This window comes from Podarcis raffonei, chromosome 7 (genome assembly GCF_027172205.1).
Source record: "Podarcis raffonei isolate rPodRaf1 chromosome 7, rPodRaf1.pri, whole genome shotgun sequence".
In the NCBI taxonomy this organism is placed as follows: domain Eukaryota; kingdom Metazoa; phylum Chordata; class Lepidosauria; order Squamata; family Lacertidae; genus Podarcis; species Podarcis raffonei.
In genome coordinates this window covers 81,284,284-81,307,713 of record NC_070608.1, presented here as the reverse complement: position 1 = coordinate 81,307,713, position 23,430 = coordinate 81,284,284, and the positions used below count along the sequence as shown (strand labels likewise).

The 23,430-nt window shown below is 42.8% G+C and overlaps 2 protein-coding genes and 1 long non-coding RNA gene across 6 annotated transcripts in view; 2 read left to right on the top strand and 1 right to left on the bottom strand.

Annotated features, from left to right (window-relative positions):
* The window catches only part of CTNNAL1 (catenin alpha like 1), a 58,541-nt gene extending 58,133 nt beyond the window's left edge, over positions 1-408 (bottom strand). For both annotated transcript variants that reach the window (XM_053397193.1, XM_053397194.1), the window contains exon 1: positions 96-408. In XM_053397193.1, coding sequence (XP_053253168.1) covers positions 96-371 — 276 coding nt within the window. In that variant the 5' untranslated portion in view covers positions 372-408. The remainder of the gene's footprint in view (positions 1-95) is intronic.
* A 14-nt stretch (positions 409-422) lies between these two features.
* On the top strand, positions 423-6,662 carry LOC128417948 (uncharacterized). The gene is made up of 3 exons (XR_008331630.1): positions 423-809; positions 2,820-2,909; positions 6,383-6,662. It is a non-coding gene; the product is annotated as an uncharacterized LOC128417948 (long non-coding RNA).
* A 15,084-nt stretch (positions 6,663-21,746) lies between these two features.
* Positions 21,747-23,430, top strand: part of ELP2 (elongator acetyltransferase complex subunit 2) — a 42,602-nt gene continuing 40,918 nt past the window's right edge. For all 3 annotated transcript variants that reach the window (XR_008331625.1, XM_053397186.1, XM_053397185.1), the window contains exons 1-2: positions 21,747-21,911; positions 22,771-22,849. Coding sequence is in view for 2 of the 3 variants with exons in the window: in XM_053397186.1 (XP_053253161.1) it covers positions 21,780-21,911; positions 22,771-22,849 (211 nt within the window). In the remaining variant the exon portion in view is untranslated. The remainder of the gene's footprint in view (positions 21,912-22,770; positions 22,850-23,430) is intronic.

Genomic DNA, 23,430 nt, shown 5'->3' with positions numbered 1-23,430 from the left:
TTCGTATCAAATCAGGATCGGGGGGGGGGTGAGGAGGGAGAGAGGATCCCGGCAGAAAGGACGGACCGCCCGCCCGCCCGCGAGTAGCTTGCTACCTGCGCCACGAGCGGCACCAGCGTCTGCTCCACGGAGCGCGAGCGGATCTGCAGCCCCGGCAGCGGCTCCCATCCCAAAGCGGCGCCGAGAGCCGCGCCGGGCGGCGAGCGCGGCCACGACACTCCGCTGCCGCCGGGGAACGCGGCCATTGCTCCGGAGCCGCGCAGCTCGCTCCTCGTCGGCTCTCCCGCCTGGGAGAGGAGGAGCAGGAGGTGTCGGCGGCGGCGGCTAGAGCTCTCCGGCTCCGGCGCGCTCCTCCCCTGTCTCCTCCTCATCGCCTTCCCGCCTTCTGCCCTGGGAAATGGCAGCCGCCGAGCTGGAGGTTTCCCCCCCTCCGCACCCGCTCCTCGCAGCGCATATAACTCCTCTGCAGCCGAAAAGCCCCGGTGCCCCCGCCCTCCAGCCCGCCCAGTTTTTGGCCACACACGCGTGTCATCGCATCCTCACGACTGGTAGTGCTGGTTCCCCACGCGGCGGCCTGGTTCCTTGCGCGCGCGTGCGAGTCGTCGCCACGGGCAAGGGCTGCTTCTCCCTTTGGGGCACTTCCATTACTCATTTTCTCTTCAGTTAGTTAGCACACTGGCGAGTCGTCAAGATGGCAGTGTAAGCATTACATTCAGTTTCTTCTTCTTCTTCTTCTTCTTCTTCTTCTTCTTCTTCTTCTTCTTCTTCTTCTTCTTCTTCTTCAACCTTTGGGCACCCCCAAAAGCAAAGTAAGCCGGTCGTGTTGGTCCATGAGGAAAAAAGGGGGGAAATGTATATAATCTGGCAAGGCCAGTTTTGATCCACCCAAAACTGCCTTGTCAGACGTGGAGATCATTAGCTTTTAACACGGGTTAGATGGGTGCCTAACTGCAAAGAGTCTTGTGGCACCTTAAAAACCAGCTCATTTGTTATGGTATGAGGTTTTTGTTGTCTTTCACTTCATCAGATCTATCTGGCGAATACTCAGGAAACTTAAAAGTAGCCATCCTGGAGCAAATCCACTTCAAAGGGAGGCTGTCAAGTGAAACCTGCTTAATAACAATGCATCAAGAATTCCAATGCTATCACTTGTGGATTGAAGGCACACAAGGGATTTCTATGTGTTGTTGCCAGGATGTCTCTGCCATCAATCCAACTGCTTTGTGAATTTCCGTAGTTTAGGGTTACGTCCATCATCATAAGCGGTGCTTTTTTCTGGGGGTATGCAGGGGTACGCATATCCCTAAACATTTTGTGAATCTAAGTTTGGCCTCATTGAGGGGCAGTATTTCAATATGAGTAGGAAAATTAGAGTACCCCTAAACATTTTTTTTAGAAAAAAAAGCACTGATCATAAGTGTCTGTTACTTTGCTGCATTTAATTTCCTTCTGTCCTAACTTCTTACAATCCCTCCCTCTAACCACGTACCTGCAACTCAGGATTAACACTTTATGCATTTAATTAAGTGGATTACAATCCACTTAATTAGTGGATTAAATGCCATCATACATTTGTTAGCCTCCAAGGACTCTGCAGTTCTGCTGTAAAAACAACAACTAGTGTGACTATTTCTGTATGTACGATTGAGATGGAAGATAAATCTTATACAGTATTTTTATCCCACCTTCTTCCAAGGAGAGCTAGATGACACACAGGGTCTCTCTCCTGTTTTTCCCTCACAATCATAAAATTGTAGAATCCTAGAATTGCAGTGTTGGAAGGGACGTCTAGTCCAACTCTCTGCAATGAAGGAATCTCAACTAAATCATACATGGTAGATTACCATCCAAACACTGCTTAATAACCTCCAAGGAAGAAGAGTCCACTACTTTCTGAGGGAGTCTGTTCCACTCTCAAACGGCTTTTACTTCCAGCAAGTTCTCTTTGTTAAGTTTATAGTGGCCACAGTCTAGTGGGTTTAATCATCCTGAACTCTGTGGTGGATTCTGAGTAATGGTATCATATCCTAGGTAGGAGCTAAATGGCACCTTAAACCTAGGTTTAATGAAAGCTAAGAGCTAAATGGCACCTTAAACCTAGGTTTTGGGTGCAACAACAGAATGTCCAGGCATGATTTTTAAATAACAAGAATACAAAGCTGAAAATGAATGAACTGCAGCTAAAATCCTATATTCATTTTTCACATGGTCTAGTCCTCATCTGAAGACTGCAAAAAACAAAGCCATGCTTCCCCTGCCTCCCCCCCCCCAAATATTCTTAAGAGGGTCTCTTCTCCAGTCTTCAGAGAGGAGCTAGAAGTGGGGAGGCAGAAGAAGGTCCTCATTTCCTTCCACTCTGCAGTTTTAATCTGAAATCTTAGGCACAGTACTGCACCCAGAGCTCAGAAACGGCTCGCGCTAATGAAATTCCTTGTCGCAAAACGCGCCTAGAATAATGGGAGTTTCGAACACTGCTTGTGACACTCCTGTTTTCATACCAAGGAAAATTGCCAAAGCACCACTACCTAGTGCTGATGGTTCTTTTCCACCTGCTGTATACTGCATTAATTTCCTCTCCAATGGCCTGTCCTGTGCTGATATAATGCAGAGAGCATTTGTTTGCCTTTTGTCACAGACTGATTAGAAAAACATAGCTGTCCTATAACATGGTATGACACTTAGGAGCTCAACACGAGCCTCGCCAATGCAGCCGCTGAAATGGCAGGCTGTGTGCTATTTGGCATCTTAATGTTCGTGCACATGGATTAATTGGAAAAATATATTCACTGAATATATTTGCTCTTTTTCTTTTCAACCAGTGAGGCTCCCAAAGCAGATAACATAAAAAAAGTAAAGCCACAATTCTACAATAAAACTACAGAGCAGAACAGAAGACAGCAGTAGAGCAGGTAAATTTTCAGTGAAATGGATAAATATAAAAGTTTTCACCAGGTACCAAAACAACAACAAATGACAGTCAGTCAGTGGCAGGTACACCTTCGTATAAAGGTATTATCAGTTGGAAAAGCTCTTTCTGTCAGTTCTTTGCAGTCACTGCTGCAAAGAAGGGCCTCTGAGGATAATCTTAATAGCTGAGGCTTGATTCACAACGGGAAACAATGGTCCTTCATACAACTGGCTCCCTTTCAGGTCGTGAAAGGTTAAAACCAGATGTTTGAAATGTATTTAGAAATGGACAGGTATCTGGTGGAGTTCTTTAAAAATTGGTGCAATGTGTTCCCTATGCCTTGTCCTAGTCTAGAATTCAGGTGCTGACTTCCAAGGCAGATTTCAGAGGTAGCTGCAAGCATAAAGCATTGAGTACAGTGGTACCTCGGGTTAAGAACTTAATTCATTCTGGAGGTCCGTTCTTAACCTGAAACTGTTCTTAACCACTTTAGCTAATGGGGCCTCCTGCTGCCGCCGCACAATTTCTGTTCTCATCCTGAAGCAAAATTCTTAACCCAAGGTACTATTTATGGGTTAGCGGAGTCTGTAACCCGAGGTACCACTGTAATCCAAACAAAATGCTACCAGGGTGAAAAGTGTCTTGTGTTACAGGGACTACTTGGGCTTCCAAGGGCAAGCTCAGCAGGTCATATAGGAACACTAAATACCCATCAGCCTCCTTAATTCTGGGGAGTGCAACCCCACCTACAGGACCAAGATTTCCTGAACATCTCCCCAACACGAAGAAAAGTTGAACGACACAGAACAGCTCTGCTGGATAGTACTGTAAGGATGCAGTGGCGGCTCAGAGCAGACGAGCTAGTGGGGAGGGATGTTGGAAGCTATCGTGTCAACCACATCTAACAGAGCAACAACCTTGGTGGCACCAAAAATTACCCATCTGATCTGATTATTCAATGGGCCTTTCTCACAGGTAAGTGTGCATAGGGCAGCAGCCTTAAGATCAGGTTCTTCGAGAACATTTTATGGGGGTGAATTGTTCTGAAATAATAACAGCTGCTACAGCTACTATTAAATTTTTATTTGGTGTGCTCGAAAGCTGTTGCAGAGAAGTGACTCAAGAGGGTTTATTGTTCCCGGCACTTGGGGTGGGGAGGACTTTTGATATAAATGCCTGGTAAACTAACAGCCAATTATTTCAAAGTACCGCTAGTTAGAATAGGATGGCTTGAGATGCTTAAAGTTATGTGGTGTCAGGTATTTTTTAAGGGCGACAACTGTAGCACTGGGAGAGAAGGTTGGTGTTTGCACCAGAAGTAAATCAGGGAATTGTAACTGTTCAAACAGGTACGTAAGTTCGCCACTTGGAGACTGGACTATTGTGGTCACTTTGTAGGACTGAGCGAACTTTACCAGCATGCCTAGAACTCTTATACAGTGCTTTCGAACAGAGTCCATTCACACATTCAGCTGCCAGTCATCAAATGTTGAAAGAGATTAAATGATATGCAAGCATGTGTGAAGGGGTCCTCAGCACCTGTTTCTGTCTGTTATATTTTATCTCCCTGGCAGAAACACCATTTCAAGTTTCAGTCGAGAGTCCTGCGCTTGGATGGAAAATGTGGGGGTATTTCAAGAGCGCTTGCCTTTTAATGCCTTGCAAAATATATAATCACATTGTCTTGCAAGGCTTCCTAAATGGCACTTCTGCTAAGTGGGGAAAGCAAAAGCGCCTCTCTTCACACTGCCTGTATATCACATGATTTCTCTGTCCCTTTGATTACTCAGGGACTAATAACACCTTAAGGGTGTAATGGGGTGTTTGGGGAGGGGTAGAACCTCTGGTTGGGGGACACATCATGCTCCTTCTGGGGTAGTTTTTCCACCTTTGGTCCCTAACCTGCACTCAGCTCTCACATATGGCTTTGACTGGCCAGCTAAACCAGGTGAGGGTAGCTGATGGGTCTCAAACCCTCGGTGTGTTAGGGACTGCATGTGAAGACAGGCCATGGCGGATTGCAAGGAGGAGACCAATAGTGGGTCCAACAGTTAAGAAGCCAGTTTCTGCACATGCTTTAGAGGAGGCTGATGGGGCTTGTCAGCCTGGGAAAGTAGACCACCTAGGAGAAGGAAAACTCTGATCCTAAACCTCCGCTGCCTTGTGGGACATCTGTGGGAGGAGAAAAGGCTATGGGGTAAGCCCTACACAAATCCAGTATGGAGTACCTAAGATGGTTGCATGGCACCTAGTATGCATCCTGGCAATTCCTGAAGCCAAGCTGGTGCCAAAGGTATTGCTCTGTTTTCCTCTGGACCACATCAGCAGGAGGGTCTTGTTGTCTAGGCAAGGCTTTTGGCCTGGGTCACTTTGGTGCTGCCAAGACAGCAGTTGAATCTACTTGTACTTGTCCTCTGCTCTTCCTCAGTAGCATGTTGGACACCTTCCGACCTGAGGGGCTCATCTTCCAGCGTCATAACTTTTATACACCTGTTGTCTTTGTCCATGGAGTTTTCTTGGCAGGGATACTGGAGTGGCTTGCCGGTTTCTCCTCCAGGTGGACCACGTTTGGTCAAAACTCTCCACTATGACCTGTTCATCTTGGGTGCCCTGCTCGGCATAGTTCATAGCTTCTCTGAGTTATTCAAGCCCCTTCGCCACGGCAAGGCAGTGATCCATGAAGGGGAAAAGTGATCCATGAAGGGCCAAAGCCAAAAGGACGTTCAGTTGCGGATATGCCTGAAAGCGAAAGGAAAGTCCAATGCTGTAAAGAAAAATATTGCATAGGAACCTGGAATGTAAGAACCATGAACCTGGGTAAGTTGGATGTGGTCAAAAACGAGATGGCAAGAATAAATATTGACATCCTGGGCATCAGTGAACTAAAATGGATGGGAATGGGCGAATTCAGTTTGGATGACCATCATATCTACTACTGTGGGCAAGAAACCCGTAAAAGAAATGGAGTGGCTAAACGACTAAACAACAACAACAAAGACAGCAGTTTGGCTTCACCCCTAGAGGTGTACTCCATTGAGAGAGAGGCAGTGGGCTCTAGTGACGAGAAGGGCCCCACAACCTTTATTGATAAAGTGTCTATAAACTCACAGCATGGACAACTCCTGAAACCCAGTCTATAAACAACTGGCACACAATGCAGCGTGTTTGTCTTGAAACCACCTCTCCCCTTCCATTTGCTTTTGGAGTCAGTTCAGAAAGCATTCTCTTTTGTTATCAAGATCAGTTCAGGCAGGGCTTGCAGACACCAACGTTATTAAAGTCACAGACACTGCTAGCTGTGACGACATCATTGTTGTCTCCAGGTCAGACTGATGGTTTTTCATTAGTGATTAGATCTCCTCTGGTACAAACGAATGCAGACTCCGCTGTGCTCAGAGACTCATCTGCACTCTCTGATATTAGGTGATTTTATATGAGTGATAATATTTCAAATGTTGTTGTCTTTTTCTTTAGGAAACTTGATGAAACTCCTCTAGTTACTGTCAAACTATCATACACAACACTGTTAAGAATGATAAAATACAGCATTCTGCACATACGTAGTGAATCACCCAGAGTCCTGCTTTATTTGTTTTTAGATGCTCTTATATTGCTGTTTTGTTGCTTTTAGTTTGTATTTTTGCTTTAATGATATCGGGTTTTTTCTGTCGTACACCACCTAGAGATTTTCAAATACTAAGCGGTTTATAAAGTTGTTTTAGTTAATTCCATAGAAATGCCAGGTTTCATTGCATTGCATGGAACCTGTTTTGGAATGTTTTTAGCTGGGTTTTTTTAAAGATGCTTTAAAACTGTTTTTAGTTGTGTGTTGGGGGGGGGAGTTTTTCCATTCTTGTGCTGGTCACCCTGGACTCCTTTGAGAAGGAGGGCAGGATATAAATAAAATTTATTTATTTATTATTATTTCAAAAAGATAAGCTGCTTGGTACGGCACTGAACAGGGATGCGGGTGGCGCTGTGGGTTAAACCACAGAGCCTACGACTTGCCGATCAGAAGGTCGGCGGTTCGAATCCCCGTGACAGGGTGAGCTCCCGTTGCTCGGTCCCTGCTCCGCCAACCTAGCAGTTCGAAAGCACGTCAAAGTGCAAGTAGATAAATAGGTACCGCTCTGGCAGGAAGGTAAACGGCGTTTCCATGCGCTGCTCTGGTTCGCCAGAAGCGGCTTAGTCATGCTGGCCACATGACCCGGAAGCTGTACGCCGGCTCCCTCGGCCAGTAAAGCGAGATGAGCGCCGCAACCCCAGAGTCGGCCACGACTGGACCTAATGGTCAGGGGTCCCTTTACTTTTACCTTACGGCACTGAACACTTCCCCTAAAATGTGTTACCACCACTGAATCACATGTAGCATTTCGGCAAGCCGTGTTGGGAAACTGGGTCTCGCTACCATTAAAAATCTTACATAGCATTGATGCAGAGCATTGTGGGAAATTAGAATGGTAGGTAGTCCTAACTGTATTGCTTAGAGTGCTGAGCTAGATTTGTTTTCCCAAAAGGGAGTCCCTAGAACTTTGTCAGCCGTAGGCCCTGCCAAGGCATGATATGTCAGGTGCTGACCTGGGTGACTTTGGTCAAGTAACTTTCTGCACAGATGTGAGGATAAAATGGAGTAACGCCATGTATGTCAATTTGAGCTTTTTGAAAAAAGTGTGGGGTACAATTGTGAGAGAAGCATAGATACCGAAGACTAGTGGAATACATGAAGTTATGTGAATGTTCGTTTAAGGAGAGGATGTGCTGTCTCGTTTTCACGCTGTATTCATGCTTTAGGATTCTTCTTCCCATAACATCTCAGAATGCAATGCATATAACATTGGCAGGGGGCTGTTTGCTTTCTTGAAGAAATATGGCTCAAAATGTGAAAGTGAAAAGAGTGACACTCCCACATATAAATGACAAGCATACACAGTAATGAATCTTATTGAAAAGACAGTAGTTTTTAGTTCTCGTTTTTTAGTACAAGGGAAGAAGAAAACGCTGAAGGACAAGCTTTTGAACAAATACTCAAGTTACACCCAACGGTGCCAAAATTATGAGAAAGCAACCAAGACTACTCATGTTATAGTTGATTGGAACTAGAGCTTTTGGGGAATATTTCTCTCTCTTTTTGCTACCCAATTACCTCTGTTTTCTCATTCTCAACCACCACCATCACCACAACAAAAGAGTTTCAAAACTTGAAAGCTTGCATTTCAAGAATGGGCGCCATTTTTCTCCTCTGGAGGGCTGTATTCCCTCAGGTGCAATCTGAGGTGCAACTTCCATGACAGTGGTGGGTGGAAACACCCATTCTTGCAACTTTCTTTTCTTTCATGCCCCTCCCAGTGGGCTGTGGAGGAAGGGAAAGATCACTCTTGAACTGATTCCTTCCCTGCTTCGCACTGTTCTTCATCACTCCCTCTGTTCTTGTTCCCTTCCCTTCCTTCTTTTCCTCCCTGTGAGATTAGCCTGCTGGACACAGGTTCTCACACTTGCACTACACAGTCATTAACTGACCCAGTAAAAAAATATAATCACGTTTTCTCTGTAGCTGAAATCCTATACACACTTAACTTGATGAAAGTCAGTTCCATTGATCACGGCATGTTCACTAGAGGACCTTAAACATTTGATCAGCGATTAGGTGAAGCCCTGCTGAGGATTAACAGAGCATTGCATTCAACTGGCTCCCATTTAAACTGACTTGTTTATATATGTATTAATACAGTAGTTTCTCAGAGATTGGCTAAGTGGTACTGTCTCCCACTGGAGAAGATTACGAATGCTCTTAGTTTCTAGAACGTTTTCTTAAAGATGGACTGAGAGCTGTAACGTTCACAGTGGTAAATAGATCTCCAGAAGAAATTTAATATAAGAGACAGTTCGGTGTTAGAACGCCTAATTGAGCCAGGAAATTACAATTTCTAAGGAGCAAAAATGTGTAGCAGTTTTCATATAATTACAGCTATTCACGCAGCACATTGTTCATTTTGGTACTTAGACAAGCTTGTGGGTGGTAGATTTCTCTAAATGGAACTTCCATCTACACAAGTACTCTATCTCAGGATGCCAAGTACTAGGAAGAGAGAATTCAGGCGGGCCATCACCTTCATATGCTGGTGAGCACTGCCAAAAGGCTGCTCTATTGGAAACAGAATACCAGATCTGGTTGGAGGACCTTGGTCTAATCCAGGCATAGGCAAACTGGCCCTGTTAGCTAGGGATGATGGGAGTTGTAGTCCCAAAACATCTGGAGGGCCGAATTTGCCTATGCCTGGTCTAATCTTTACAATCAATCTCTAACAGAACACTCTTAACTGCCTATATTCTCTTTGAAATGTAAGTGGAGCAAATATTAGGACAAAGGACCCCATTATCCTGCAACAGAGGGGAGGATTAATAGGATCCTTATGGAGCCAAAAATTATTCAATTATCCAAGAGAATGAGATATCAGCAGACTTGGGGGGACCTTAATGCTTGCAGATTCTCTCTCTCTCTCTCTCTCTCTCTCTCTCACACACACACACACACACACACACACATATATATACCCCCAAACCATAAAGATCCTCCCTCGCACAAAACACCTCAGTGAGGATGTTGAGGCTGAAATGAGGTGCAATGTTGAAATGTGGCCGCAGGGCTCTGCTGGGGCTCTCTCACTGGCATAGCTCAGTTGGTAGAGCATGAGACTCTTAATCTCATTGGGAAAAAGATTCATGCATTGCACAAGGATGGACTAGATTACCCTCATGGTCCCTTCGAACTCTACAATTCTATGGTTCTGCGAGTACTTGTCCCATATTTGGATCTTTGAATCCAGTGAATTCTCCTTTCTATATTTATTCTCCGCCCCCCCTTGCCAGCCAACATGTACATGGTCAACAGCTGTAGAAGATGCTGAAATGGACATTTAGGGTGGATTGAGACATAATGCATACTTTCTAGGAAATAGTACAACTTTGGTATGGTTGCAATTAGACCAGCTATGGAATTTATCTGTTTAGCTACAAGTCTGGCTGCAGGATCTCAACTTCTTAAAAAAGGCAACAAAATCACAGTCCAATTAAACATCGCCAGCTGGCACATTTTATTATTTTATCTGCTTTGAAATCATTGCTTTTGTTCATGCTGTTGTTACAGCTGTAAGTCACCTGCATAAATATTTACATTGTTTTAAGACATTATTACCTACAAAAGGTCCTTTTTTTGTAGCAACAAGAAATCAAATGCAAATACAGGAATTAAGCAGCATGTACGGGAAGGACAACTGGCTAACAAAGAGAGGAAATAAATATTTCAGTATTAAATTTTAAAAAAGGAAACAGGGTTAAAAATATTAATTGATGCTCTCAAAATAGCCTGTGCCCTTTGTGAGGGATCCAGAGAGCAGCTGGCACCTAAAATGTATTTGGGGCAGCTTGCAATAATAAAACACCTGAAAACAAACCCATTAAAAAGCAGATAAAATAATCACAATGAAACAAAACACAGTACTGACAAATGGAGAGGAAGGAAAAAGGACAGCAGCGATTCTCATTTGGTCCCCTGGCCAAATCTGATGGTTGAGGTCAGGTTGGAATTCCTCTTGCATTGGGGCCAAATTGGCTTGGTCTTGCTCTTTTACCTGCCTGCCTGCCTGCGAGGCAACCAGTGGCCCATTTGGCTGTGCCCTATGTAGAGTTTGCAGGGTGTGTAGGCAGTGGTTTTGCTGCAGTACCTTCTTGAGGAGGGACCATCAGTGACTGCATGCAGAAGGGCTCCAATTTAATCCCCAGTACCTGTGGTTAATCCATTCTGAAGGAAATCAGCCCTGAGTGCTCACTGGAAGGACAGATCCTGAAGCTGAGACTCCAATACTTTGGCCACCTCATGAGAAGAGAAGACTCCCTGGAAAAGACCCTGAGGTTGGGAAAGATGGAGGGCACAAGGAGAAGGGGACGACAGAGGACGAGATGGTTGGATAGTGTTCTCGAAGCTACCAGCATGAGTTTGACCAAACTGCGGGAGGCAGTGGAGGACAGGAGTGCCTGGCGTGCTCTGGTCCATGGATTCATGAAGAGTCGGGACACGACTAAACGACTAAACAACAACAACAACCTGTGGTTAAAAAGATGTCAAGGAAGCAAGGCTGGGAAAGACTTCTGCTAAGACACTACCAATCAGAATAGGCTAGAGTAGGCACTATTGGGCTAGGGTGACTAACCTGTGGCACTCCAGGTGCTGACAGCCTCCATCATCTCTGTCTCTTTGCCACATTGGCTGGGGCTGATGAGTGTTTGGCAGACCAATAACATCTGGAGGACCTCAGGCAAGTCCCTAGGCCAAATGAACAGACAGTCTGTTTTGGTAAAAGGCCGCTTCATTTATACAGGGTTGGGTAGAGGTAGAGGGTAGGGACCCATCCTCTTTTTATGATATATATCCCATCTGTTCCACTTCAGGCTCCTAAGATACCAAGGTTTCTGACATCAACTTCTCAGACTTCAAGCAGCTCTAGCAACGCCACCCACCAGGTCTAGCATCTCAGGGAACCTGGACTCATCTTTTTTGGGAGCTCTCCAGCCTTCCACTGGAGGGAAAGACTAAGGACATGCAATAGTTGAATCCAGGAGCAAGGCAAGCATCAGGACTCCTCAGGTTGGAGAAGGTCCAAAGTGTAGTTGGGAGAACTGTGCAGCCTTGAGAACTGCAGAGCGATGGAAACCACAACACACTTGGAATTGTCTTGCCTATCGCACGCGGCTAGAGGAACGAGGGACACGGGTTACTGGAGCAGTGACCTTCCAAAGTGCGGAGAGTAATTTGTTGCGGTGGCATTCCAAAGGGGTTTTTTTTAAATAGAACAAAGTATTTTAAAGAATTAAACTCAGTTGACTTACCAGCATTTTCAGTAAAGTAATTGATTTAGAGATGGGTACGCATGAGAACAGGTAGATGAGTGAAATGGGAATTGAACACTGTGTCTTCTGTGCGGGATACATGTGACCCTTTATTATTAGAGATGGAAAACTTGTGGATTTCTAGATTTATCAAAATATTTTGTAAACAATTACACTTTTAGGAATATCATAGCTGTGTGAAAAATAAAGTAGGAGACAGTCACACTGATATTATATATATATATATATATATATATATATATATATATATATATACACACACACACACACACATATATATATATATATATATATATACACACACACACACACATATATACACACCATAATTGCCAGGGGTGTTGGGAACTGTGGTCCACAGTCTCACAATCCTGCTTACCGGTATATGATCTGGGGTTATAAATGTTGTGGTGCAGATTTTTGCATTACATGAGCTAAAGTGGGATTTTTTTATAATACAAGTGGGGGCAAAGTCCTCTTGTTTCAAGTGCATCCCACCATTTTCTGCCAGTAGGGGGGTGCACTAGTGCTAGTGAGTTATGGAAAACTCACTGTTTTCTGATTATATGTTCTGGTATCTCAACCTTCCTCCAAAGGGAGCCGAGATTGTCCAACAACGATCACATAAAAGACAATCTAACCCAGCAGTTACAACCAATGTACGATAATAATGCAACAATAACATTAAACAAAAACTGCAGAAGGCTAATAGTTAGATCACTTAAAAAACAACTCTCCAGCTATGTGGCAGAGGCTTGAAGAAAGAGATAGGTTTTAAGATGTTGCTTGAACAAAAAAAAACAAAAAAAAAACAGTTATTCAGGGTTGGGAGTGACTTTTCAGTGCCAGAATAAAGAAGCAAAGTTATCCTTGCACTGGAGGCTCCTACTGTACATGAATTATGTTTCCCCTGAAGCAAAACGTTACTTTAGTCTCTTGCATTATCTTAACATATGTACAAACTTCATAGAAAAGGAAAGGAAGGGGATCACAGTATGATGCAAATGGCCTGTTTCATCCAAATTCTCAATCCCGGCTGCTCCCATATCCCCCTGCAAATGAAATACTCTGGTTTCTCTTCAGAGCGTATAAATCTTTCGCAAATGAGCCGAGTGGCAAAATCTAGCAGACTAAATCTTTATTGATTTGTATTCATATAAAATTTTCTTTCCTGCCCTTCTAAGTGCCAAAACATCGCTTGGGTCACTACCTACTTCTGGTCTAAGCAATTTTTTCTACAGCTTTAAAAGGGCTACCGATGCTTGCCTGTGTTCATGTTTTCAGGTAGGATTTTTTTTAAAAAAAGATTCGAAACTGCCCTGCACTACAGAATGGAGGTTGCGTGTTATTCAAACTGGCCACAATAATGTGGGAATGTTCAGGGATGCAGGAGAGGATATATTGACTGATTATATCCTTATCCAACTTGTGTTAACAAGTTCCCAATTTCAGCAGAGTAAAACATTCCCCTTTATCTTAAGTTTGCAACGGCAGCATTTGCTCAGGCTCGCTTAAGCCTCTATAATAATCACTCTGGTAATTTCGCCTTATTCCCTCTTAAAATAGAAGACACGACACAGTCCTTTACAAAAGTATAAAAAGAGTTTACTCACATTCTGTTCACAATCAGATCCCAGAAGGCAGACTTAAGCTTAATGAAGTAATATACATTTAGAATGTATCCTATAGGAAGATAGTCCCTTTCTCCTCTCTTGGCTGGGAGCCAAGAGGGCATCTTTCACTCAGTAGATGTTGCTTGGAAGAAGATGAAGAGGTAAGAGAGAGATGGCTGCCCCTGCCCTGTGCTTTTATCATTACTTGCACAGGTGAGGCCACACCGACCTCTAGTCGCATGTGGAGGAAATCTGTCCCAGCCCAGAGGGAAACAGGAAGTTTACCTGCTGGCTGGACAAACATCCCTCCCCATGTCTAAACTCTAGGAATGTTGTACTTGACTGCTCTTGTGTTTTACACCCCACAAATAATATATGCAGAGCATGTGCTTTGCATGCACAGGGTCATGGGTTGCGTGTCTAGGTAATCTGGTAGAGACTCCTGGCTGAGAGAGATCTGCCAGTCAGTGTTGAGAATGAGAAGCTAGGTAGACCAATGGTTTGACTCATTGCAAGGCAGTTTCCTATGTTCGGTTATGTCCACATTGAATCAAAGCCCTGTAGATTTGCAAGGGGCCCTGAGAGTCTTCTAGTCCAACCCCATACAATGCAGGAATCCACAGTATCTATGATCTTCTGGTCAGGTGCTGAGTATTTTCAATCTAAAAGCACCTTAAAAAGTGTTATATTCTTCCTGTTTCTAATGACTGGTTTGCCTGAAGCATGACTGCATTACACAAATGGATTGCCAGAAGTGCAGTCTAAAACCAGAATAAGAAAGTGGCAAGCTGCCTGCACATTAATGGCCCCTTACCTTTCCATTCACAGTGGAAACATGAATAGCCATTATGCTGAGAAAATATGATTATGAATATAATTCATATGATTATGAATGATAGCAGGCGTCTCTTGGTTGCAGAGCAACAGGATTTGTCTGGCTTATGTTGTTCTAAAAGAATATCTCCAATAGTGGCTTCTCAATTATTATTTTAATGATGCACAGCTTCATAGTTAGGCTGTTATGGAAAAAACCCACACTCATAAAATGTATTTATATTGGTTTTGGCATTTTATTATTAGTTTTCCATTCCTTGCTTCTATTAGCAGTTGCTCCTAGTACAGTGGTACCTCGGGTTAAGTACTTAATTCGTTCCGTAGGTCCGTTCTTAACCTGAAACTGTTCTTAACCTGAAGCACCACTTTAGCTAATGGGGCCTCCTGCTGCCGCTGCGCCGCCGGAACACGATTTCTGTTCTCTTTTTTTTAAAAAGATATTTATTGAGGTTTTACAAACAAAGGAAAATTACAGAATAAAAAGAAAACAAGAGGAAAAAAGAGAAAAATACAAAAAATACAAAAATACATAGGAAAAAAAAGATACAAAATACAGAAAAAATATATAGAAAAAATTAAAAACAAATCAATTTTTTCATGTCTTAAATTTCGTTTGCTTATTTCCCTGACCTCCTCACACCTCCATTTTTTGTATTCCCATTCACATGGTTAGTTCAGCAAATCCTTACCCTCTTTCATTTATCTTAACTCCATATCTCAACATATTATAACTATATATTTTCATCCGTTATCAATCCATTTTTACATATTCTTATTGACCTTGTTACTAAGGCTGCTTAATTTCAATCCAACATCATTTTAACATTCATTAATTTTACAATGTTTCTGCAAATAGTCTTTAAATTTCTTCCAATCTTCTTCCACCGACTCTTCTCCCTGGTCTCGGATTCTGCCAGTCATTTCCGCCAGTTCCATATAGTCCATCACCTTCATCTGCCACTCTTCCAGGGTGGGTAAATCTTGTGTCTTCCAATACTTTGCAATAAGTATTCTTGCTGCTGTTGTAGCATACATAAAGAAAGTTCTATCCTTCTTTGGCACCAATTGGCCGACTATGCCCAGGAGGAAGGCCTCTGGTTTCTTCAGGAAGGTATATTTAAATACCTTTTTCATTTCATTATAGATCATCTCCCAGAAAGCCTTAATCTTTGGGCACGTCCACCAAAGGTGAAAGAATGTACCTTCATTTTCTTTACGTTTCCAACATTTATTATTGGGCAAATGATAGATTTTTGCAAGCTTGACTGGTGTCATGTACCACCTGTATATCATTTTCATAATATTCTCTCTTAAGGCATTACATGCCGTAAATTTCATACCTGTGGTCCACAACCACGATTTCTGTTCTCATCCTGAAGCAAAGTTCTTAACCCGAGGTATTATTTCTGGGTTAGCGGAGTCTATAACCTGAAGCGTATGTAACCTGAAGCGTATGTAACCCGAGGTACCACTGTACTAGCTGAAAGAAGATGAACCAAACTGATTATATCTCTCACCTAACACTAATTGAAGAAACTCTGAGGTATTTTTTTTTTTAATGGTGATGTTCAGAAACCAAAACCATGGCTCTGAACAATTTCCACACCTGATACTTAAACCTGTTAACTGGTATGCATACTTTATTTAAAAACACCCCTTACCACTTTCTGTCTTGCACTAAATTCATAGGTTGCAGTTGGCAAGAGAGGTGGTCAAATGTGTCTTTCATGCAACAAGATTTAAAAAATATATGGCTATAAGCAGTACTCTTTGGGAAACCCCTCTTGGTTTTAAGATAAATTCAGGTTCTTATTTTTTATTGTTGTTTGCTGACAAGTGTATAATTTGAAAATGATTATTATGAACATTTTGAAGTTGCACAATTTAAAAATGGTGTAATGGTAAAAAGATAGGTTCACATGTCCTGTGTTTAAAGAACTTTGCTTCCCTAAGCTTGAGTTACAACACTTAGTACGTTCCTAATTTGGAAATTGCAGTACTATTACTGCACCTCGAGTGTTCAGGAAAGTTGGGCTATAAATCTAAATAAATCAATAATAAACATGGCTGTCATTTTGGAGAAGGAAAAACAAGCTGTAAAGGAAAGGTCACATTTCAGCCTGCCTCTTGAAAGTTTCTGCCAAATATAAATGCCCTTCTGGGGGCTAAATAGAGCTCTTTAAAATGGTCAGCTTTTTAGCTTGGAATGTGTTACATAAATATAAGGGGAAATGGGGTGGGGGGTGTCTCTTTTCACTTACTGGAAATACAACATACTGAAACAGAATTCAAGCAAACGGCAAGGTAAGAGGCTAGTGTGACGAAAGCAGGACCTGAGAGATCTGGGTTCAAATCCTCACCTGTCTCACTGGAGAAGGGGCATTGTGGGGATAAAATTGGGGGGGAGGAATACATGTATTCCAACATGAGTTTATTTATTGGCCTTATAGGTAAAGGTAAAGGGACCCCTGACCATTAGGTCCAGTCGTGGCCGACTCTGGGGTTGCGGCACTCATCTGGCTTTATTGGCCGAGGGAGCTGGCGTACAGCTTCTGGGTCATGTGGCCAGCATGACTAAGACGCTTCTGGCAAAACCAGAGCAGCGCACGGAAACGCCGTTTACCTCCCCGTCGGAGCGGTACCTATTTATCTACTTGCACTTTGACGTGCTTTCGAACTGATAGGTTGGCAGGAGATTGGCCTTATATAGTGGTATAATTTCATCAGCCTCCGTAAGATTCCAAACAAATCACTACATTCACAAACTAGCAAAAGTGAGCCACAACAAAACTTCCATTAAAATGAATGAATCAATGAGTGATTAATTAATCACAATGATTTCCCATTCTGTCACTGAAAATTGAGGTGTAGTCATAACTACTAAGCTTTGCTAGATTGTGCCCTAAATAGTTTGTAAATAACCCTGAACACAGCATTGTATCAGGTATCTGAGAGCACTGTATTATGAACATATGACTACTTCTGAGCTCATGTCTACACTGATGATGTTTTGTCACAGAGCATATGCAAAACTTGGGATACAATACTTTGCAAAGTTGAATGCATGCAATAAAAATAACTGCAAGATTTTAACCATGTCAAGGAAACAGAGACTAAACATCCTTCTGCTGTCATAAGTTATTTTTATGCACAAGTGTTCACATATTCAGTGGATACAATAAAGAATCAGAAACTGTAACATGCAGAACAACAACACTGCAATATCAGAAAAATAAGCACAAAATAGGGAGTTTTCTGTCCTGATTAACTGGTTACCTAAATTTTATTCTATGGGGTGGGGGAAGAGAAAAAGATGACCAAAAATAACTTCCAAATAAGTTGCTTTATTTCCTATTTTACAACCATGGCCTGATCTCTAACATTAGATTTTATTGGCCTGCTAATGACAACTGTTAGATTTTTTACTATGATGTTGTCTTATAGCTTTATATGGGAGAAGCAAGCAGCTTGAGATGACCACATTTGAACTGGTAATCTGATTGATTGCTTTGCATTACAAAGTAAGATGCCTGGGATACACAAACCCCAGGAGATAAAGCATTTGTGGCATTCGGGAACAAGACGTTCCTTGTTATAAATTATTTGTGCCATCATAAAACTCTTTATTTCATCCAGTGTATATGAGGACTATCATCTAACTCGAGCAATAACTTCTTTCTCAAGGTTTGGCCTGTTACAAGGCTAATGACACAACCAGGGCCAAAAAATTCAGCATCCAAAGCTTGATTTGCAATGCCCTGCAATTAATAGCAGCAGACATCCTTCAAATCACAGTGCCAACACAAGAAATTGTTTAGAAAGAAGTGTTTGGTTACAGATGCAGCTAACAATAAACTAAACTTGTTGACTGAGCTGACATGTTCTATTTCAGGAGGGTAATCTGTGCCCTGCCAGCATGAGATTTTGAGAACATGTTTTAATGTACTACAGGCAGCCATAATTAGCAGATGCTTCTCATTAGTTCTGTATTATTTTCACTGATGATACTTACTTGGCTGTAGGAAGCCAAAGGGTGTGTCTGTACAGGACACATATCACCCAGCTGATCCCTTGATGTTTCCTTCACCTGTCTGAACGGGGGAGAGGAACTCCAGCAAGGCAGGCTCTACTCTTCCCATGTGCCAGAGTGAAATGGCAGTGACATCACCATCATACAATTTCTTTTGCAAATCCTAGAGATGACCATAATAATAATAATAATTTATTATTTATACCCCGCCCATCTGGCTGAGTTTCCCCAGCCACTCTGGGCGGCTTCCAATCAAGTGTTAAAAACAATATAGCATTAAATATTTAAAACTTCCCTAAACAGGGCTGCCTTCAGATGTCTTTTAAAGAGAAGATAGCTGCTTATTTCCTTCACATCTGAAGGGAGGGCGTTCCACAGGGCAGGCGCCACTACCGAGAAGGCCCTCTGTCTGGTTCCCTGTAACCTCACTTCTCGCAATGAGGGAACCACCAGAAGGCCTTCGGTGCTGGATTTCAGTGTCCGGGCTGAATGATGGGGGTGGAGATGCTCCTTCAGGTATACAGGACCATCTATTATTTTGACAGGCATTTGTGGAGATTATTGGCAGCACTTTCCTCCCTTCCACACATGCCAGATACAGTCCAAGGATCTCTTAGAAGTCATAGGACTTTTAAAATTAGGGCTGCATTTTTATTTGTGAGAAATAAATACCTAGATTTTTTTTCCTTTTTACAGGAAGAAGAAGAGGAGGAGGAGTTTGGATTTGATATCCTGCTTTATCACTACCCTAAGGAGTCTCAAAGCAGCTAACAATCTCCTTTTCCCTTCCTCCCCCACAACAAACACTCTGTGAAATGAGTGGGTCTGAGAGACTTAAAAGAAGTGTGACTAGCCCAAGATCACCCAGCAGCTGCATATGGAGGAGTGGAGACGCGAACCCAGTTCACCAGATTACGAGTCTACCGCTCTTAACCACTACACCACACTGGCTTTAGGAAACTAGGTTAAAGTGTTGATATGCCAGAAAAAAGTTGCACTCCTGTTCTGTGATACCCTAAAGAGGACAAAATGTAAGCCTGTCAAACAAAAAACGGTATATAACTTTTCCTTAAAACACAAGAGGAGAAATGTTGCATGTAATCACACATAACAAAGCACTTTAAGTATCTTCCACTTTTTAGCCTATGTTAGCAACGTATACATCTGGGAACAAACTATGCAAGATGTTTTTATCAATATGGGGGGGAAGTACAGGAGAGGGAAATCACACATGTGGCATCATTGGTACAGTGTTCTTAACATCAGTCTACAGTGGTACCTCAGGTTAAGTACTTAATTCGTTCTGGAGGTCTGTTCTTAACCTGAAACTATTCTTAACCTGAAGCACCACTTTAGCTAATGGGGCCTCCTGCTGCTGCTGTGCCGCCGGAGCCCGATTTCTGTTCTCATCCTGAAGCAAAGTTCTTAACCCGAGGTAATATTTCTGGGTTAGCAGAGTCTGTAACCTGAAGCATATGTAACCCGAGGTACCACTGTATTCTGTATTGCCTTCGACTGGTTTAGGGCTTCTGACTTCAGTTTTATTAGCCCTGGTTCTGTTCCTGCAACAAAAGCCTGACTAAAATTAGCAAGCGAAGCAAAGAAAGTAGGAAAAAGCTCACCTACGAAAATCCTGTGTCTGGCTACGTCATAGTAGAACAGCCAGTTGAAAAGAGCAGCGATTCTGTTTGCACAGCGTCCTCTAGAAAGGTATCTGATTTGGGCAGATAACAGATACAAATAATGTGCACAATACTTTATAATGGGATTGGGACTCCTTTTTAAATGGGGAGCTTGTCATTTACTCGAAGCGCGTTACTTCTTTGTACACCTCCTTGTCAAGCCAACAAACTCTTTCAGCACAAATGGAAGGTGTTGCCAAGCAATGCCTGTTGCTTAGCTCCCTGCACACACACAGAAGTTATGGATTCACAAAGAGGGAGGGCCTGGTGGCACAGGAAACTGGGGAAAGCGACAATAAGGACAATAAGGTGAAGGCCCTAACCCTTAGTTAACCTCTCCCACAAATTGATGTATGGAAGTGAGAGCTGGACCATAAAGAAGGCTGATCGCCAAAGAATTGATGCTTTTGAATTATTGTGCTGGAGGAGACTCTTGAGAGTCCCATGGACTGCAAGAAGATCAAACCTCTCCATTCTTAAGGAAATCAGCCCTGAGTGCTCACTGGAAGGACAGATCCTGAAGCTGAGGCTCCAATATTTTGGCCACCTCATAAGAAGAGAAGACTCCCTGGAAAAGACCCTGATGTTGGGAAAGATGGAGGGCACAAGGAGAAGGGGACGACAGAGGATGAGATGGTTGGATAGTGTTCTTGAAGCTACCAGCATGAGTTTGACCAAACTGTGGGAGTCAGTGGAAGATAGGAGTGCCTGGCGTCCTCTGGTCCACGGGGTCACGAAGAGTCGGACATGACTAAACAATAACAATAACCTGAAAGAGGAATGGAAATACCAAACTGGGTTTCAGTTGCTGTCCATCAGCAGCTCTGATTGCAATCCTCAATATGTGAGGCAAATATTGTGTACATAGAAAACAGTGCAACATTAAAAAAACACAAAAGCAGAGCAACATACAAAGCTTCTTTTCAAATCTGTAATATAACCACAAAAGTTTATGCCGTAACGTATTTTTTTAGTCTTTAAAGGTGCTGCAAGACTGTCTTCTCACAAACAAAGCACCTCCCCCCATTACTTTCCTACCAGAGCACCCTCAAGTGAGGCTTTTGCACCCTTAAAAGTTGTGCAGGAAAAGGGAATTTCAGGTGCCAATTATTAAAGGTGTAGCGAGGAGCCCAGCCTGCTTTACAACTTAGTCATCCTACGAGCGGGTGAGAAAAATCTGTTGCATCTTCCAGAAGACTGCGTAGCAAAACAAAAAAAGGCAGGAATTCAACCGGTGCAACATTTTTCATCACATCATCATCTCCGTGTGGTTTTTTTTTTGCCTCTCACGAGAGGTTTAAAAATGCAAGCGAACCGTCCCCCCATCATTCCAACTCTGCCAGACCAAAAACACAAAAAGCAAAAAAGAAATGAGATATTTAAACTTTAAATATTTCTTTTGCTGTTTTTGGGATACTCATCTCAAACATTTAAAACCCTGCAAGGAAAGGAAGCCTCTGGTAACCCTACCCTGCTTTATTTCATATTATTATCTTAATATATGTGTATTTTTTCAAACCAGCAACATCAGCTCATATTAGTTTGCACACCCTTGCTGTCCCACCCACCCAAAAAAAAAATCACTCCAACTCTGCCAAGGAAAGGAAGCTTTTAGGGACCCTACCCAGCTTTTTGTTTTGTTTTGTTTTATTATTCTAATCTAATATATGCACATTTTTTAAAAACCAGCAACACCAGCTGGTACTAATTCTGCAACTCCCCGCTGCCTCCCCCGCCTTCCTTCTTTTCTACGGAGGCTGCTTTGAGGCAAAAAACCTACCGTAGCGAAGGCGAGGGGTTGCGACAAGATGGCGGCGCCCTTCGAAGTGTGCCATGTCGCCTGCTGCGCCAACCGAGCCGGTCCCGGAGTGGTTTCCTGGGGGAGAGGCGGCCTGGTGGCTTTCGGCTCGTGCCGCTCAGTCGTCCTCTACGACCCGCAGGTGAGGCGGCGGGATTTCCCCTCGCTCTTGCTCGGCTAGGGTGGTGCTTCTCGAACGCGGGAGGCCCGGCTGCCGTTGGACTACAACTCCCATCATGCTTAGCTTGCAGGGCCGGCGTTCAGGGATGGCGGGAGTTGTAGTCCGACAGCCGCTGAGGCAGCCCAAGTTTGAAACCCAGGAGGCGCAAAAAAATAAATAAAGCCTATATGTATACGGGCGGCTACTGAGAAAATCCATAAAAAAGTAGCTGTGCCAAACGGAATTGTTGTGGAAATAAATACTGAGGGTGGGGCGGGGGGCAAATTTTGCTCTCGCTCAGGGCGCTGAGCCGAAAACGGGTGCTAAATAATGATGATGATGATGATAAATTTATATTTATTCAACCCGCCGAGAAGTTCCATAAAAAGCAACTTTACCAAAATGAATTATTCTGAAAATAAGAACAATTTAAGGTGTGGGGACTCCAAATTTTGTCCTCCCTGAGGGCTCCATATTACCAAAATACTCGCCTCACCTGGATTCAGATTCAGGTGTAAGTCATCAACCCCACCATGTAATAGAAAGGTGTAACTATTTAACAAATAATGGGTTTCCACTGGTGAATATGGCCTGTGGTTTCTGTGCTTTGCTAGTGTCAGCCAGCTGGGTAGTATTCTGACTACAGTTAGTGAATGGTTAAATTTTTCTAACATACTTCTGAAATATTTTGCCCTTTAAACGCTGTTACTGAAAGAATGTTGCAATAGTCTCTTTGAGAGCATCTCTGGATAAATAACTTTTCCTTAACAGAATTCTGCTCAACACCACCACAAGCTTTCATGACTTAAGACAATGTTGGTTGTGTATCTTTTTTTTCCAGAGAAGAAAGGTAGTTGGCACACTGAATGGACACACTGGAAGAGTTAATTGTGTTCAGTGGATTCGCAGAAAAGATGGATGTAAGTATAATTGGAGTAAGAGGCCTATTTCTACTGTTTTTTTTTTTTAATAAAAAAGTGCCATTGATATGCACCTGGATCGGTACAGAGTACTGATAATATATTTTTACCTCAAAACTTACAATCCATTTTAGATGTATAGGATAGGGTTGTTGGAGTTGGAAACAGGTTTGAAATGCAATCAGTAGATAATATAATTCTAGAGTGGACAGTATTGCACTTAAACTGAGAAACCTCACAATGACAAACTGAGGCTTAATGCTGTGTAAATCAGTCTTTAGAGACCTTTGGATTTCTGCATTCCTACCTGCCCTTGCATGACACAGTTATCTTCGCGGAGCTCTGGCCCAATGGTGGCTAGTGGCTTGAATTTAATTAATTTTATAATGAATGATTTTAGAGTGTTGTTTGTGTTGTACTTTTGTACTGTGTTATTGTTGTTAGCCGCCCTGAGCCCGGCTTCGGCTGGGGAGGGCAGGATATAAATAAAATTTATTATTATTATTATTATTATTATTATTATTATTATCTTACTCCCTTTCCAATTTGAGGCAACCAGTAGTTGGGTCATTTTGTCTGAA